The 17,214-nt window shown below is 35.3% G+C and overlaps 2 protein-coding genes across 2 annotated transcripts; one reads left to right on the top strand and one right to left on the bottom strand.

Moving 5' to 3' along the window:
- The first annotated feature begins 1,128 nt into the window (after window positions 1-1,128).
- LOC141335991 (caspase b-like) lies at window positions 1,129-12,272 on the top strand. Its single transcript, XM_073841504.1, has 9 exons — window positions 1,129-1,264; window positions 4,599-4,869; window positions 4,945-5,085; window positions 9,674-9,816; window positions 10,429-10,602; window positions 10,745-10,991; window positions 11,111-11,212; window positions 11,453-11,562; window positions 11,679-12,272. Exons 2-9 carry the CDS (start codon window positions 4,608-4,610, stop codon window positions 11,784-11,786), a joined length of 1,287 nt encoding a protein of 428 aa, XP_073697605.1. The 5' UTR covers window positions 1,129-1,264; window positions 4,599-4,607; the 3' UTR covers window positions 11,787-12,272.
- A 240-nt stretch (window positions 12,273-12,512) lies between these two features.
- trim35-1 (tripartite motif containing 35-1) lies at window positions 12,513-16,848 on the bottom strand. Its single transcript, XM_073841489.1, has 6 exons — window positions 16,465-16,848; window positions 16,269-16,364; window positions 15,545-15,766; window positions 13,576-13,598; window positions 13,374-13,492; window positions 12,513-13,289 (listed from the first exon to the last, which is right to left on the bottom strand). Exons 1-6 carry the CDS (start codon window positions 16,846-16,848, stop codon window positions 12,616-12,618), a joined length of 1,518 nt encoding a protein of 505 aa, XP_073697590.1. The 3' UTR covers window positions 12,513-12,615.
- Window positions 16,849-17,214: the final 366 nt, after the last annotated feature.

The raw sequence follows: 17,214 nt of genomic DNA, 5'->3' as shown, positions 1-17,214 counted from the left end.
ACATATGAACCTTCTTATGGCCATAATACAGGAATCAGTCTCCAATGAATAGGCCACTTCCAGGTGGATAGCTCTACTCACTAAGCAGGTAAACAACACCCTGTATCTTTTTACCAAATTCCAGCCCCTTTTTACTTCAAGTGGACCAAAATAATCAGTACCTACGCATGTAAAAGGAGGTGAATCACAAGAAAGACGACTAAGAGGCAAATCTGGAGTGCATTTTCTGCACAATACAGCGAGATGTTCCGGGTGCCTTATTCACTGACCCAGTGCCTACGGTGCCGTGAAATATTTAAAGACTGCCCACCTGGGTATGTTGGCAATGGCAGAAGGGTCCTGCGTGGATTTTATTCCTTCAAAGATTTTGAGGGCTACTGCTCAGCTGATTGTTTTTTCAGTGATGGAGGTGAATTTCAGATGTTAATGATGATAATATTTTTGTTGTTGTTTTCTCTTGTTCTCATGTTTTATGTTTATAGTTTTAATTATTATATATATATGCATATGCAATAATATTTTGTTTTGTTCTTTGCAATAAAAAAAAGATCACTGTAATCAGTTTGGTTTTTTGGAGACACCATGCATAAAATGGGATGTAGACACTGAAAATATACTGTATGTAGTCAATTTAACTTAATACTACTTTATTGGCTTAAATATTCCACAGGCAGAATTGCCAAAGCAACAGAAAAATGTCCATAATTATACTAAATAGACAATAATCATGACAGAGGAAAGGTTAAAATAAGAAACATATATGTGCAGAGTAATGTTACAATATGCACAGTGAAATAAAGTGCAACAATGTTAATACCTTGTATATAATACTACACAAATATTACAGAATAAACTCTGTAATTCCATATAATTTTACCTCAGACCAAATACTCAAATCATGGATATGTGCTCTACAACATGTTAGTGTTTTTTCCCCTTCGCTTTTTTTTAATACTTTTACGTTTTATAAGAGTATTATGTTAAGAATGCGCATGCGTTTTAATGACGCATCACACACGACGCGAAAACGCCTAACGTCACCACGCTATGCAAATTTAACAGGCATACCATACGTCACACTCATAGACTGTACTGCGCATGCGCACATTGCGCAGAAGAAGCGCGCATCATTTGAAAATAACAGTCGAAGAGGAAAAGCGATCATAAACGAGTGATTAACGGTGTTCAAATTTGATTTCAAAGACGGCGAAAATGGCGAAATAGTAACATTTATCTGGTCTGTCTCCTAAACCAACAATCTTGGGTGAGTTGTTGAACTTGTTTGATTGTATCTGCTGATTAGCACAGCAGCTATGTGTCAAAAGCTATGAATCTGAATAGCTGATATTATAAATGATATTCATTCTTTGACAAGGATTTGTGTTTTGTGGGGTTGTGAGGGCCGGGCACTTTTGGACATTTTGGAGTCTTTAAGTACTTTGTCATCTGTTTGCCTATAGATTGCCTGTCTGACAGCTTTTGAAATGTGATTGGAAAGTAAACTGAGTGACCAACGGAGTGCATTTCACACATGGGAAGAAGTGGTGCATCTCAAGCCTTTCTTGGAAGAATATAGACTCAAATATAGTAGAACACATTTAAAAAAATGATTTTACTTGTTTCCCCAGCTCACAATAAGTTACAACAACACAAATCTTTTTTTGAACTTTTACTCAGCTGTCATTTGCACTTAATTTGATCACACTCTAGAACCTGATAAAAACAATTAAACATTTTAGGCGACTGATTATCTCAAAACATTTGAAGAAACAAACTCATCTATTTTTAATTAGGAGAGTTTAAAATATTTGTGATGAGTGTGGTGGGTCTGAGAACAGTGGGAGCCACCAAGCTTAGACCCACACTGTACATTTCAAAAAGAATAACATCATTTTCACCTTGATCTTTAATTTTTAAGGGTTGTAAATTTAATAACTAAAACAAATCTTAGTATATATTTACATATAAGTAGTTAAACAATATGTTCTACATGTAATCTTAAAGAGTTGCTGTCCATCCTCAAACTGAACACACAATGGTAACACTACAAAAACAACAACAGACACTTCTGATAATCCTGAGACTGAGCAGTGGATTTCTAGTGCCCAGCATGCTTTGCACATAGGGCTTGATCAGGAGCAGAAATGTGGAAATTAAGTGCTGTTTAATGTGTTTTTAGCAGAGGAAAAGGCTTCTTAAAGTGTGTTTTTCAAATTTATTTGACATCTAAGGGTTGTTGTTTATTTTGATTTTCGAGGTTACCATTATGGTGAAGTGTTGAACTTGTGGTTAGATATTTATCTGACCCTAAAGAACATATTTCAAGTCTTAAATATACAATTATTTACTGTAAATATTCAAAATCTAGCATCAATGTATACTATGGGTTTCTTCAGTGGCACACCATTTAGTTCAATAACTTTTGAAAAGAGGGTCACATCGCTCCAAAACAAGTTGCAAAATATTTAATTGACTCTAAATAACGTACTGTAAGTATTTGATGTACAATTATTTGCTCTAAATGTTCAATTTGTAACATTTTCTGGACTTACAGACATACTGAAGGTGAAACTTTGTTTATAATGGTTTCAAAGTACGTTTAAAGCAAATCATTCCTCTAAATGAATCTATAAATTAAAGAAGTTACTGTTTTCAGATATTACAGAATTAAAAAATGTGGATGATGTAATATTTTTCATGGAAGGAGTGTCAATGAAGAAACCTCTTCAATGATGATAGATATTGAACATCTGCACATCTGACCCTCTTTTCAAAAGTTATTGAACTAAATGGTGTGCCACTGAAGAAACCCATAGAATACATTGATGCTAGATTTTGAACATTTACAGTAAATTATTGTATATTTATTTAAGACTTGAAATATGTTCTTTAGGGTCAGATAAATATTTTATCATTTGTTTTGGAACAGTGTGACCATCCTTTGGAAAGCTTTTGAACTGAAAGTTGTCTCAATGCCTATTTCTGCAGGACTGTAGACATGAATTAATGCACATGAATTGTGTTATTGTGAGAGTTTAATGGTTAACAAAGAAGTCATACAACAGAAAAAAACATAACAGATAGTTTAGTTATTCTATCAACACCTGGAGAACACAGTTAACAATGTGAAATATTTATCGCACTTAAAACCAGAAAATAACAGAATAAAACAGAGTGAATAAAACAAGACATGGGCTGAAGTATGTTCTGTAGGGTCCAGACAAGATGTTCCAACTTGCTTGGAGCATTGTTAAAACCAACATGCCAACACAGTTCTTGTTCATTTTAAGGCAAATAAATGAATGAAAACAGCTGTAAACTTAAGCAATTAACTATGTTCAGGAGATTAAGTGATTTTTCCACTTGTCTATTGTTACCAAATTACAGTTTATGTTCATTATTTTTCATTTCCTAAACATCTTTTCAAACAGCATCACAATGCAATTTGTATTGTTGCCAAAGAACATCTATAGCATTAGAAGACACAATGTGAGTAATATTTGCTGGCCCATCTGTTAAAATGTAGTTGTCTGTTTGCACTTTGCACACAATAAAAAAAACAATAAGAACTTTTTAGACGGTCCCTATCTTGTTTCCAGCTCTATATTGGACATTCGCATGTAGAAAAATATGTGGTTCAAAAATATGAGGAGAAAAAACAAAGTTCTGTCCTAAAACATTACTTTGAGCATAACAGGAAAATGGTCTGGTTTATACAAAACTAGGAGATTTTTGTCAAGCTCATGTCTGCCAAATAATAAATATAATAAAAAAAATTTATTCAGATTAGTATTAAGATTACAAGTTGCTTTATTATTAGCAGTAAAAAAAAAACATGTGATAAGCGCTATACCATAGCCAAAAAAAGCAGTGGGTCAAAATGATTGATTTTTCTTTTATGTCAAAAATCATTGAGGATATTGTCACACCCAGTTGGACTCTTTGGGTTTCTCCATCTTGTGCCCATATTTGGTTGTTCTTGTTTCCTGTTCTTTATCAGTTAATCGCCTTCATATATTAAGTAAAGATCATGTTCCGTGAAGATATTTAGTAAATTTCCTACCATAAGTGTAAACTTCATTTTTTCATAAGTAAAATGCATTGCTAAGAACTTTATTTGGACAACTTTAAAGGTCAGGGGTTTTTTTGCACACTCAGATTCCAAATATTGTCCTATCCTAACAAACCATACATCAATGAAAAGCTTATTTGTTCAGTTAATATTCAATTATTTATTAAGCTAATTTAAATAAAAAATGTACAAATATTTAAAAATTTTAATAAAATATGTGATAATCTAAAATGTAATAAATGGTTCCAGACAGAATGACTGCTTAAAGCATACAGATACTGGAGGAGTTCTTCAGGAATAAATAAAGATGTGAGGTGTTAAAATCATCAGTGTGAATGGGTGTCCCTTATTCTGCCACACTGAAGGTGGCAATCCTATATTTACAGTTGCAAATAAGGTTTATAAATGAAATGACAACATGCTGATTTCTCTGCTAGGACCACCAAAACTATTTACACTGTGCAGGATATATCCGCTGGCAATGAGGCTGACATTGTTGTAATGCTATATGTTTTTCTCTTTATAGTGAAACGAAATGGCTTCAACCAAACACGCGATTCTTGATGCACTTTATGGCCTAATGCAGTCAGATTTAGAAGATTTCAGATGGAACCTGGAAAATTTGACAGAAGATGAGCCTATTCCTGTTGGAAAGCTGGAGAACGCTAATCGCAATAGGGTTGTGAATCTCATGGTGCAGCAGTACCATTTAAAGGCCGGGAGAATTGCAGTCAGCGTGCTACGCAAAATTAATCATAATGATCTGGCTGATAAGCTGCAGGAAAAACTTCCAAAAGGTTTTTTTTTTTTTTTTTTATCTATATCAATGATTTTTTTTTAAGCATTTTTTAATTTATCTCTGTTTGAATCAGTTCCAGAGGATGTTTCTGCTGGAGGCGGAGCTTCATCCGGTGCAGCTGCTGCAACTGTTTCAACTGTTTCAACTGCAGGAGTTACAGTGACCATAAACACTGCCAATGGAGGAACCGTAAAGGCCCCTGTTCTTAATGGTGGTGTGTTTAACGGCCCAGTGAACTTCAGCTAATACCAAAGACAATAGAACACCAAAGACATGTCACTCGTGTAGTTTTGAATGGGGAAAAATGCAACGGTCATCATGGCCGCGAAGCTCCGCCTTCTAAGTGAAAGAGCCAATCGTTGATTAGTAAAGTCAGCGCGTCACTGCATCTGCCGTTAGAAGTCCGGTTGCTATAGAAACAGTCAGCGTTCTAAGACGTGCGTTCAGTACTGCGCATGCGCACTGATTCATCTAGCCGGAAAAATAAGCGTTTTTTATACGCTATTGGAGCACAAGGAACTATATTTATGAGGCAGTTCTTGTTGGATTTCTTTGGAGATTTCAAATATGAAATTTAATCGTAAGTTTGGCGAACAGTTTTGGAGAATTTGATGTTTCCCCATTCAAACAGATAGGAGCTGCACTTGTATGCCTGAGAGGCGTTTCAAAGATGGCCGCCGAGTGACATGACTTGTCTTAAAAGGACTGCTAATACTCAAGGATCTATCTATCTAATAAGAATGATTTTAAGGGCTGGAGTGAAGCAAAATTAAATTGGAGTATGTACTGAAGTAACATTATGTTATGCATATTATGTTTACAGCACTGTCAGTTTGAGTCATAGTCTTTGGACTAAAATGCCATTTAATTTTAGTCATATTTTAGTCATCTGAATTGTTTTAGACTTAGTTTTAGTCGACTAAATCTGCAGTAGATCTAGTCGACCAAAATCGAATAGGTTTAGTTTGAATGTAATTAATTAAAGGGATAGTTCAAGCAAAAATGAAAATTTGATGTTTATCTGCTTACCCCCAATGCATCCAAGATGTAGGTGACTTTGTTTCCTCAGAAAAACACAAATGAAGATTTTTAATGAAAACCGGTGCAGTCTGCCAGCCTTATCATGGGTGTGGATGGGCACCAAACCTTTAAAAGTAAAAAAAAAACATGCACAGACAAATCCAAATTACACCCCGTGGCTCGTGATGATACATTGATGTCTTAAGACACGAAACGATCGTTTTTTGTGAGAAACTGAACAGTATTTATATAATTTTTTACCTTTGATACACAGCCACGTCCATCTGTCTTGAGCACGCATTCGGCATCAGTCACATTATATGAGCACGCGCTCTAACGTAGAATACGCAAACGCCGGAAGCGATCTGTCGCATGTATACGACACTCATTGTTTACACAGAGCACAGAGATTGTGGGCATAGCGGATATTCAAAATGGTAATTACTTGCGCGTATCCTGATTGTTTAAACCGACTTAAAGCTAAAAGATTACGTTTGTTTGTGCAAACTCATCCGGGACTTTTCACTGATTTCCTCTTCCGGCGTTTGCGTATTCTACGTTAGAGCGCTACACATGTGACGTGACTGATGCCAAACTTGTGCTCAAGACAGATGGACGTGGCTGTGTATCAAAGGTAAAAAATTATATAAATACTGTTCAGTTTCTCACAAAAAAACGATCGTTTCGTGTCTTAAGACATCAATGTATCGTCACGAGTCGCAGGGTGTAATTTGGATTTGTCTGTGCATGTTTTTGTTTACTTTTAAAGGTTTGGTGCCCATCCACGTCCATGATAAGGCTGGCAGACTGCACCGGTGTTGTGCCGAAAACTGTGACCAGGGGTCGCTGTTCAGCAAATATTGGCGCGGGAGCGCGCACACGGTGAATCAGACGCTGAAACGGAGTGATCATCGTCGCAGTGATGCTGCAAAATAAGTTTCATGTTTTAAAGAAATAACGACTATTGGACAAACTAGATATTGTGGCATCTAAATGCTTGCATAGAGAAGACATTAATCATTAATGCTGTGCTGTTGTTGTCTGTGTTACTACTATGAATGGTTTTGGTTTAAATAACATTCTCATTAATGGATAGGCTCATTTTTTATTCTTATTACTATTAAATTCAATTACCCAGTATAGTTTGTGCTTTACAAATGCATACCACTCTGAGATATTAGACGATATGCTATGAGTCACTGGATCTGGTCAACTACCGAAATATGTGATCTCTTTTTATTTCAAATAACACATTGTAATATTCAATAAAGTGACTCATGTGATGTGATCCTCTTTTTTATTTTAAAAAGCATATGGATCAGATATTGAGAAATCTGTACTGTAGATACAATAGGGTCACAGAATCTGACAGGTCAAATTCATAACTACCTCTATTTATTTTATAATTTTTTTATAAAGTAACTCATAATGTGTGACCATCTCCCCTTTCTGTTTTATAAAGCATATTAATTAGATATTGAGAAATCAGTAGATACAGTAGAGTCATAGTCTGTCAGGTCAAATTCATAGCTACCGGAATATGTGACTTTTATTTCATAATATCTGTGTTAATAATAAGCCATGTGACTTACACAAATTGTACTGTATGCCAGTGTATTATCACTGATACACAATAGAGTAAAATCAGTAGCATGCATTTAACCCTCCCAAATTATTCATCCTCTTAATTCTTTTAGACTCTTCTTAGTTCTGACAATTGTACAGTTCATCAAGATTAATTACATATATATCATTACAATATTTAGTATTGCTTTGATTTGGAGTGTGCATTTATTATATTATTATATATAAAGAAATTCAAACTTTAACTTTTAAAAACATCAACATCAACAATCCACTTAGTACTGTGCCATTAAATTTAAACCTCATTTTACTTGTTAAAAAACATGTATATACGATGGCAATTCATTCCATGTTTTCATTCTTCTATTACAGTCCGTTGCTTTGAATTAGTTTTCGAAACAGAAAGCAAAAAAGAAAATATCCTTTTAATGCATGACTGGTGTTAAATTTATGACTAGCACTAATATACAAAAGTTGACAGTACAATACACTTGGAACTCTTGATACAGAGATATGTCTTATAAAACACAACACAGAATCAATTACCCTATCCTTCACCAATAACCAACCTAGAGGCTTGTGCATTTTCATAATATTAACCCTTCTGTTGCAGTGCAAAATTAGTCATGCAGCTCTATTCTGGACTAATTTTTACTTTACTTAATGCATATTGTATCATTTTTGATAGACTTCTCAATATATGATCAATATGCATTATAAAACAGAAAGGGAAGATGGTCACTTTACTGAATATTATAGTCAGTTATAATGAAATTAAGAAGAGTCACATATTTCGGTACACTAAATAAAAAAAAATCATAATTAAATCTTAAAAATAAAGTGCAAAAACAATAATTTTACAGATATTGTCATTTAAAGCTTTTAAAGAAAAACATCTTTATTTTACAGATTTTTTTCTTGTTTCAATTAGGATATTTTACTTTTACTTTATGGTTTTTATTTGGCAGTTATAGCTGCCAGGTGTTTGACCGTTTTTTTACAGTGTAAAACCCTTATTTGACAGATTTTACCTAGATTATTACAATGAAAGCACTAAATGTTCTACAGAGAAACACTGTTATTTTACAAATCATTACAATAAAAAAACCTTCAATAAAGTGTCAAAGCATGCGCAAGGTAGAAAATGAACAGTTTTATTTAAAAGACAAAATACAATGAATTTGACCTGTCAGATTCTGTGACTGTACTGTATCTACTGATTTCTCAACATCTTATCAATATGCTTTATAAAACAGAAAGGGGAGATGGTCACACATTACATGAGTTACTTTATTAAAAAATTATAAAATAAATAGAGGTAGCTATGAATTTGACCTTCTCAATATCTCAATAGATTTCTCAATATCTGATCCATATGCTTTTTAAAATAAAAAAGAGGATCACATCACATGAGTCACTTTATTGAATATTACAATGTGTTATTTGAAATAAAAAGAGATCACATATTTCGGTAGTTGACCAGATCCAGTGACTCATACTATATCGTCTAATATCTCAGAGTGGTATGCATTTGTAAAGCACAAACTATACTGGGTAATTGAATTAAATAGTAATAAGAATAAAAAATGAGCCTATCCATTAATGAGAATGTTATTTAAACCAAAACCATTCATAGTAGTAACACAGACAACAACAGCACAGCACAGCATTAATGACTAATGTCTTCTTTATGCAAGCATTTAGATGCCACAATATCTAGTTTGTCCAGTGGTAGTTTTATCTTTAAAACATGAAGCTTATTTTGCAGCATCACTACGACGATGATCATTGCGTTTCAGCGTCTGATTCACCGTGTGCGCGCTCCCGCGCCAATATTTGCTGAACAGCGACCCCTGGTCACAGATTTCGGCACAACACCGGTTTTCATTAAAAATCTTCGTTTGTGTTTTTCTGAGGAAACAGAGTCACCTACATCTTGGATGCCCTGGGGGTAAGCAGATAAATATAAAATTTTCATTTTTGGGTGAACTATCCCTTTAAGATAATGTGGTGGAATCATGTGGAAACACTGTCCACGATTAAACCACGTTCAACCAAAGTGCTGTTTTTTTGAGTGCATGTTGAAATGAACAATAGCCCAAATGGCATTCATTTAACATGAATTGTTCAGGTAAAGTGAACAAAACTGAAACATCACTTTTTTGAGTGTAGAATGATGCTTGTTTTTCTGGCTTCAGTTCTGAAGACTGTACAGGAGGACACAAGACATGCTCCAGTGCCTGTGGAGCCACAGCTTAACCAGTCTGAGGGGAAACAAGGCCACATGACTCATTCTACCCAAGAGTTTAAGCGCAGAATTCTTCAAGATATGGGAGATGAAGCAAGTATCTCTGTTTCAGTTAGCTTTGTGACAACAGTACATTTAGGAGTAGTTAATCCTGTAGCATTATCATGGTATATACATTTGAGTGTGTTGAAAGCCTTAAAATTTTAAGTTAAATCAACTTAAGTCATTTCAACTCACAAGTTATATCAACTCATTTTTATTGTAATAAGTTAAAATGACTTGTGGTTTTAGGCTGAATTAACTTGAAATTTTAAGGCAGCTGCTGAACTTAGGTTTTTAAGTTGAATCTGGTGAATTTTTTTTACAGTGTGTATATAAACATCTTACAGCCTTTTTACTGGAGTCTGTTTATTTTGTCTGATTTGATACAGCATTAATTTTAAAGGGTTCTGTATTTGTTTTTTCAAACATATGGTTTATGTAATTTAACAATGATATACTCTTCTTATTTATTCATTTATATACATACATATGCTATATTACATTTGTCGCATGATAACAGAAACTACTGGGGAGTCTTAAGAGTTGGGACATACTGATTCTGTTATTCTGCATCATACTCTATGATAATTTGGCATATATTGTGTGTGTGTGTGTGTGTGTGTGTGTGTGTGTGTGTGTGTGTGTGTGTGTTTGCTTCCATAGATTTATGTACCAACGACGTCTCAGAGGAAGGGCCTAGCACTGCTAATCACCAACATACATTTTGACTGTAAAAAGCACAACAGGGATGGAGCAGAGAGAGATGAGGAGAACATAGAGTGGCTGCTGAAAGCTTTGGGTTATAATGTTGAGAAACACAGAAACCTCTCTGGAGATGTGCGTAAGACAAGATTGCCCCTTCGTGAAACCAATAGTGTCTATGTACAGCTAATAAATTTATAGTGTGGAACAAGTATAATTATGTTATACATTTGATATCATGCATTTCTTTGAAAATAGTTATTTTATTTATTCACAGGCAATAGATAAAGAAGTCAGAGACTTCTCTACACGTTCTGAACATCAAAACTCAGACAGCACCTTTGTGGTTATCATGTCTCATGGGAAAAGAATTAACAATAGAGATGCCATTTTAGGTGTCCATTATCCTGGAAACCCCAATGACCTCTACTTTGTTGACAAGACCTACTCCCATCTAAACTCACTGAACTGTCCTGCTCTGATTGATAAACCGAAGGTTATTCTTATTCAGGCTTGCAGAGGAGGTACGACATAACTAATGAAACTCAGTGGTTATGATATTGTTACTTCTCATTTTTATTTCTATATTTAATTTCTATTGTATACTCAGCATAATATTGTTAACCATATCTGTGTCACTCAGGTCTCCCTGGGGGAAAGGATGTTCAGGACCAAGTGGCTGAAGTGTCAGACGCCTGGGTGCACAAGGAGAAAGACTTTGTCTGCTTTATGTCCACCCTCCCTGGTGAGTCAATTTGCCCTTATGTGAATGTGTGGTAGAAATGGTTAAAGCAACTGAACATTGTTGTCCTTTTGTATAAAATGTTAGTTTATTGTTGATCCACACATTGGGGCAGGAGCTTACATAGCCAATACAAAAAACACTGTTCATATCAGCCAATGTTTCTGCAAAAATTAGCAAAGTTTCAAAAGTTGTTTCATGAAGTAGTTTATTGTATAACCTGCCAATGTCTTATCTCCACAGATACTGTAGCATACAGGAATACTAAAACTGGAAGCCACTTTATAAATTACATAGTGGAGGTTTTCTGTGAATGGGCTCATAAACATGACATTATGGAGTTATTCAGGAAGGTAAATTGGAAATGAAAGATAATTTAGACTGATTTGTCTTATTCGTCATCATCCCCCCCCCCTCCCCCCCCCCCCCCCCTTTAATGTCTTTTAAACATTGAAATGTTTTTTTATAGGTCATCTTAGCCATGGAGACATGCCCAGGAAGAACAGATAACAAACTCTTGCCTTGTCTAGAAAGAACATCAGTTGCACGGAAATTCTACCTGTTCCCTGGGCTTTGATCAGGTTAAATAGAAAATGAAAACCTGTGTTGTACTTGTAATCTTAAACATTTTATTAATTCACATATATACTGTATTCCTTCCATTGTCACTTTTATATATTGCTTTAACTTTTTCTGACTTAATCTCATTTTATTTTTGATGTTTTCTCACACTCTGTAAAAAAAATGTTGTTTCAACTTGATCAAAGTATTGTCGCTGCCTTAAAGTTTTAAGTTTACTCAACTCAAACATCAAAGTTTACACTTTCAAGTTGACTAAACTTAAAATCTTAAGGCAACAAAAACATTTACTTCTTTTAACTCAAACAACTTTTTGTACAGTAAAAATGTGAATATTACCAAATTAACCATAAAACGGATTGTCTCATCCAAATTAAAAAGTGAGAATGTGCAGTCATTTTTCTTCACTTGTTTTTGATAAGAACATTTATAAATCTTTGATATTTCAAAAAATGTATCATTAAAGCTTTTCTAATTGCTACCATGCCTTTGTCTTTTCCCTTGTGTTTTTCCCTCTGCATCTTGATTAGTAGAACAATTAAAAGTGGAAGGCACTGACTTGAATGAGACTCAATCTGATGTTGAGATTTAGCTGCCAAGTTCAACAAATCGGTCCTGTTGTTCCTAGTCAGAAGCCTTCATTTACTAATTACTTTTTTGCAAGTTGCAACCCTTTTGATTAATGTTTAGAACTTGACAAACACAGCTAAGTTGAGTCCTTAGATGCCATGCTCATTATTTATTTGATCTTGAAATAACAACAACACATTCTAACCCAAAAACTGACAGTCAAAGGAAAAGAAAGACATCGCGAAAGACATACAATTTTAACCGGTTAACTTTTTTTCTAACAGAATGGCCAATATACCTATGACAGAAATAAAACACAAAATGAGCAATTCTCGATTTCTCTCTAGAAATGATGATTTCTGTTCAACCGTCAGAATAACTTTAGCTGGGACAAAACGCAGGGGGACAGACTGATCTTCTGAAATCACAAAGGGAATCAGTTTCTTCTCCAATGGCACTCTAGCAAAGTGTGCAATAATTGACTCGCTCCTGGCATCAGAAAAGCTCACCTTCCTCCAGCGTTTCAGTTGCAGTGAGTCCTGAACCCACTCATGAGCATACTCCAGCGTTACTCTCACCACCTCTGGATCTACCATCATCTGAAGCCTAGATAATTCACTTGTCATCAATCTGTATGAGTCTCCATCACGTCTGAGACCCCAGAAGCCGTTTTCTGGGGTCAAAGACTGTGTAGTAGGTTTTCCCTCTGAGTCAAGACACACTCCAAGGCTCCAATGGTGATTGCTTCCCACCTCAACGTCCCATGTGTGAACACCATCAGCATATCCCACACTCCCCAACACCACACGGCTCCTGTGCAGACGAAGAGGGTTGGGCTCGTCTTTCTGATGAAAACATGAGGTCACAGAGGTCAGATCATCTGACAAAGAGATGTCTGGTGGAGCTACATTTGGGTTCAGGATCACAGGGTCTGAAAGGAACAGGGAAAAGTCATTGGTGCTCATATTAAACAGCTGTTCTTAAAGGAATTTACTAGTACTAGCCTAGTACTCACAGTAAGGGCAGATATCCTTCATCTTCTCCCAAGCTTGGTACTTCAAATTGCCCAGATGTTTGGGAACATCAATAAGAGTTTCTGAACTCAGCTCCTGATCTGGAAGTGTGTAGTCAGTCCTAAACAAACACACACATCACAGAATCAGCTTTGAAAACGAATGCTCATGAACATTCAAAAAGAAAAATGGAAATCAAAATACCTGTCCATAATTCCATGAAATTTCTGGGAAGGCAAGATACAGTAACATAAGTTCGATGAAATAATAACAATAAAATGTAACCAACACCCCATAAGAACATGTAACCGCATACTCAAATCATTTCGATTTTGTTACACTAATAGTACACATATACTACAACAAAAATATACAATGTGGGTGAATGAAGTATTTGCATATCTGACTCCTACGTGTCACTCATAAACCTCTAAATGAATGCCAGTTTATCTTTTTGTATCAGAGATAGCATGGCAGCAGCTGATACTATTTCCATGGCAAAAATCTGTTTCATTTGTTGCAATTAAAATTATTCAACACCCAAAGACTGCAGTGCTTTACAAATACAAGCTTTTCTGAAGATCCAGGACTTTATAAAAATTGCATCTCCAACAGTTTACTAGCATATTAAAAGTGCTAACGTCAATATATAAATGTAATGTTTTTGATGATAATGTTTTCTAAAGAAAAAATCATAATACAGCTATGTCACAATTATTCAACATTGCTGTTTTAAGTCACTTATTTTTATCATAGGGAACAAAATTATCTATTATGTCTTTAGAAACTCACTAAAAACAGCTTGGGGAGTTACACATACATTAATTTAGCTCATGCATGCACTGAAGTTGAGAAGCAAATATGGTTAACTCAGCAGAGCTCTCACAAAAGCTATAAAGAAGAAATAGATTTATTATATTAGAAAGTCTACATAAAGATTTCCAAGTCATCAAACGTTCCTAGAGACACAGCTGGTAGCCTTATTCATTACTTTAAAGTGTGTTGTAACTAGGGTTGCAAAATTTCCATTACATTTCTGGAAACTTTCTAAAAATCACAGAAAGATTCCAAAAAATCCTTTTTACTGGAAATATCCCACATTTTTTCAACCCTAGTTGTAACAGAACACATTTGAGGGTGTTGAACATAAAAAAGCACAATATCATAAAATGTTTGACCAAAGCAACGTAGAAAAACCTGCAATGTACAGACAAAGACTTGCAAGATGACTTGACGAAAGGAGGAACAACATTTTAATGCAGAGTATAAGATGAACATTAAGTATGGCCTTCATGTTGAGGCATCTTGTCAGAATATCACTCTTGAGCCATGCTAAAATTAGTTTGGATAGACTTGTGGAGTTCTGGAAGTGATGTGACCAAACTGGAACGTTTTTGGCTAGTGGTGTGTCTGGTGCAAAAAAACAAAAAAGCAAACCTTACTAAACAAAAGAACACCATCTCCTACGTCAAACATGGAGGTCCAGTCCTGTTATGGGGTTGTTTTACTGTAGCAGTAAGTGGAAATCATGACCGTATGAAGGATATTATGGATTCTTTGAAGTATCAGGCCATTTTGACAAGAATTGTGATGCCTTTGGTGCAAAGACTGAAGCTAATAATCAATGGACTTTCCTGCAGGACAATCATCCTAAAGAACAGATGCAAATCTACTTACGCTTGGTTCAGGGATCAGTCATAGAATGTTCTTGAGTGGCCTGTTCAGCCTCCAGATTTATTTGTCATTGAAAATATTTGGTTGAATTTGAAGAAAGCAGTGGCAATGTGAAAACCAAAGACTATCAGTGATCTGAAAGTTTTTTAGGTGAGGAATGGGCAGAGATTGCAGGAGAGAGGTGACAGGCGCTTCTAAGCACTTACAGGCAGCGTTTATGGGTGGTTTTAAAGAATAAAAGATTCTGCACCAAATTTTACTTTTGTGTGTTTTTCATTATTCATTGACTTACATTTTCCGAACTACTCAAAAATGTATTAAACTTCCTCTAATAGTGTACTGATGCCTTTGTTGAAATGGTTTGACAAAATTTTGTTCTTTGCATCAAAATGTCTTGCAATGGGGTTGCGATAATTTTAATTGCAACTGTATATATATATATACAAAACAGAATATGATGATTTTTGGCAGGATTTAGCACAGTGAACAGTGAACCAACCTGCAAGAGAGTTATGTCATCATCCTTAATTCCTTCTTCCAGTTCTTTGACTCTGTCAAGGAGAGACAGTATTCCTCCTTGTATTCTTCTTTTCATCTTTCCCATCTTTTCGTTCTCTTCTTCATTCAGAGCTGCTATCCTGCTCTCTTCCTCGTTTCTGAGGAACTCGTGGAGTTTCTCAAACTCCACTCTTATTTTTCTCTCTGTATTTTGAGCTTGAAACTAGGGGAATGTCATGGGTACGCACACACAAATATCACAAGACAAATAAAAAGAAAACATTTAAGCATACTGTCCACACAAAGGATAACAGTTATGACAGACCTAAAAACATATCTTCTTCCCAAATCTAGAAGCATTTTCATGTGATGATTTTTCCCCCATTTACTGTACGTCACCTTAATGTGGGCACATATCGGCCTATGTACTTTAATTTCAAGCAATAATGTAACATAGAAGACTTTCTCAATCAGTTTCCATTACGTCGATCCACAAGTTCTATAACAAGCGCCGCATAAGTCAGTATTAAATTCAATTATTTAGTGTTTATTCATTTATTTATTTAAGTCCAGACTTACTTGGTGAATTCATGTCACATTTTGTAAAAAAAAAAAAAAAAAAAAAAAACATTCAGCCTACTCATTCCTTCGTTGGGAGTGATCTGACAGACTAATAAAAATGTAAATTTGTTTAATTATATTCTTATAATAAACAGGAACCCCACCTGTATGTACCTGGAGATTTTGGGGTCCAGTGCCGTACCATTCTGTAATGAGACCAAAGACTTCTCAGCTGAATGAAGAGCTGCTTTCAGCTTCCCCTTTAAAGACAATGCATGTAATACAAACTCATTCTTTCGGTAAAGAAGTGGGCAGCCATACTGAAGCATTTATTAATGACATCTGCGCACCCGATCTCACCTTGCGTTGTCGCACGGCTTGTTGTAGTTTTTGTGTTTTGTGCCATCTATGTTCATGTTTCTTACACGTTGCACATATACCCTGTTCATCTGTTTGACAGAACAGCTCGATTTTCTCTCCGTGTATGTGACACGCAAGTTCTTCATCCCTTTCTTTCAGAATGTTTTTCTCACTCAGGTAAGACTCACAGGTGTTTCTCAAGCTTAAGTTGGACACCGGTTGCTGCAGTGACGCCTGTCGACAGACGGGACAGTTTCTGTAGCTGCTGGAAGTCCAGTAATCATTAATGCACTGACGGCAGAAACTGTGACCACAGCCCAATAACACCGGATCACGAAAGACATCGGTGCACACAGGACACGACAGATCAGCCTCAAGCGCCATTTTTAGAGCCAGCTGGAGATTTTGCTGAGACGTGATGCCAACAAAACACTTCCTAACTTTGGTACAACATCTAAGTATGAGGAAATGACATGTCAAACTTTCATTGGAAGAAAAAGATGGTAGGATAGAATTACTAAAACATGAATATACCCAAACAACAGGGGGCGCTGTGCGCTGATGATCTTCTCTGATTCGCATTTTAAATCTGCAAAAGTAAATAATAATAATAAAAAAATATTGTAGCTACATACTGGCAACGTATTAGGAACGTTGTATATTCATACATACTTTTTTTTACAATAAGAAAAAATAAAACACACACACACACACATATATATATATATATATATATATATATATATATAT

Source organism: Garra rufa, chromosome 6 (assembly GCF_049309525.1).
Source record: "Garra rufa chromosome 6, GarRuf1.0, whole genome shotgun sequence".
NCBI classification, from domain to species: Eukaryota; Metazoa; Chordata; class Actinopteri; order Cypriniformes; family Cyprinidae; genus Garra; species Garra rufa.
This window is presented reverse-complemented; position numbering and strand designations above follow the sequence as displayed.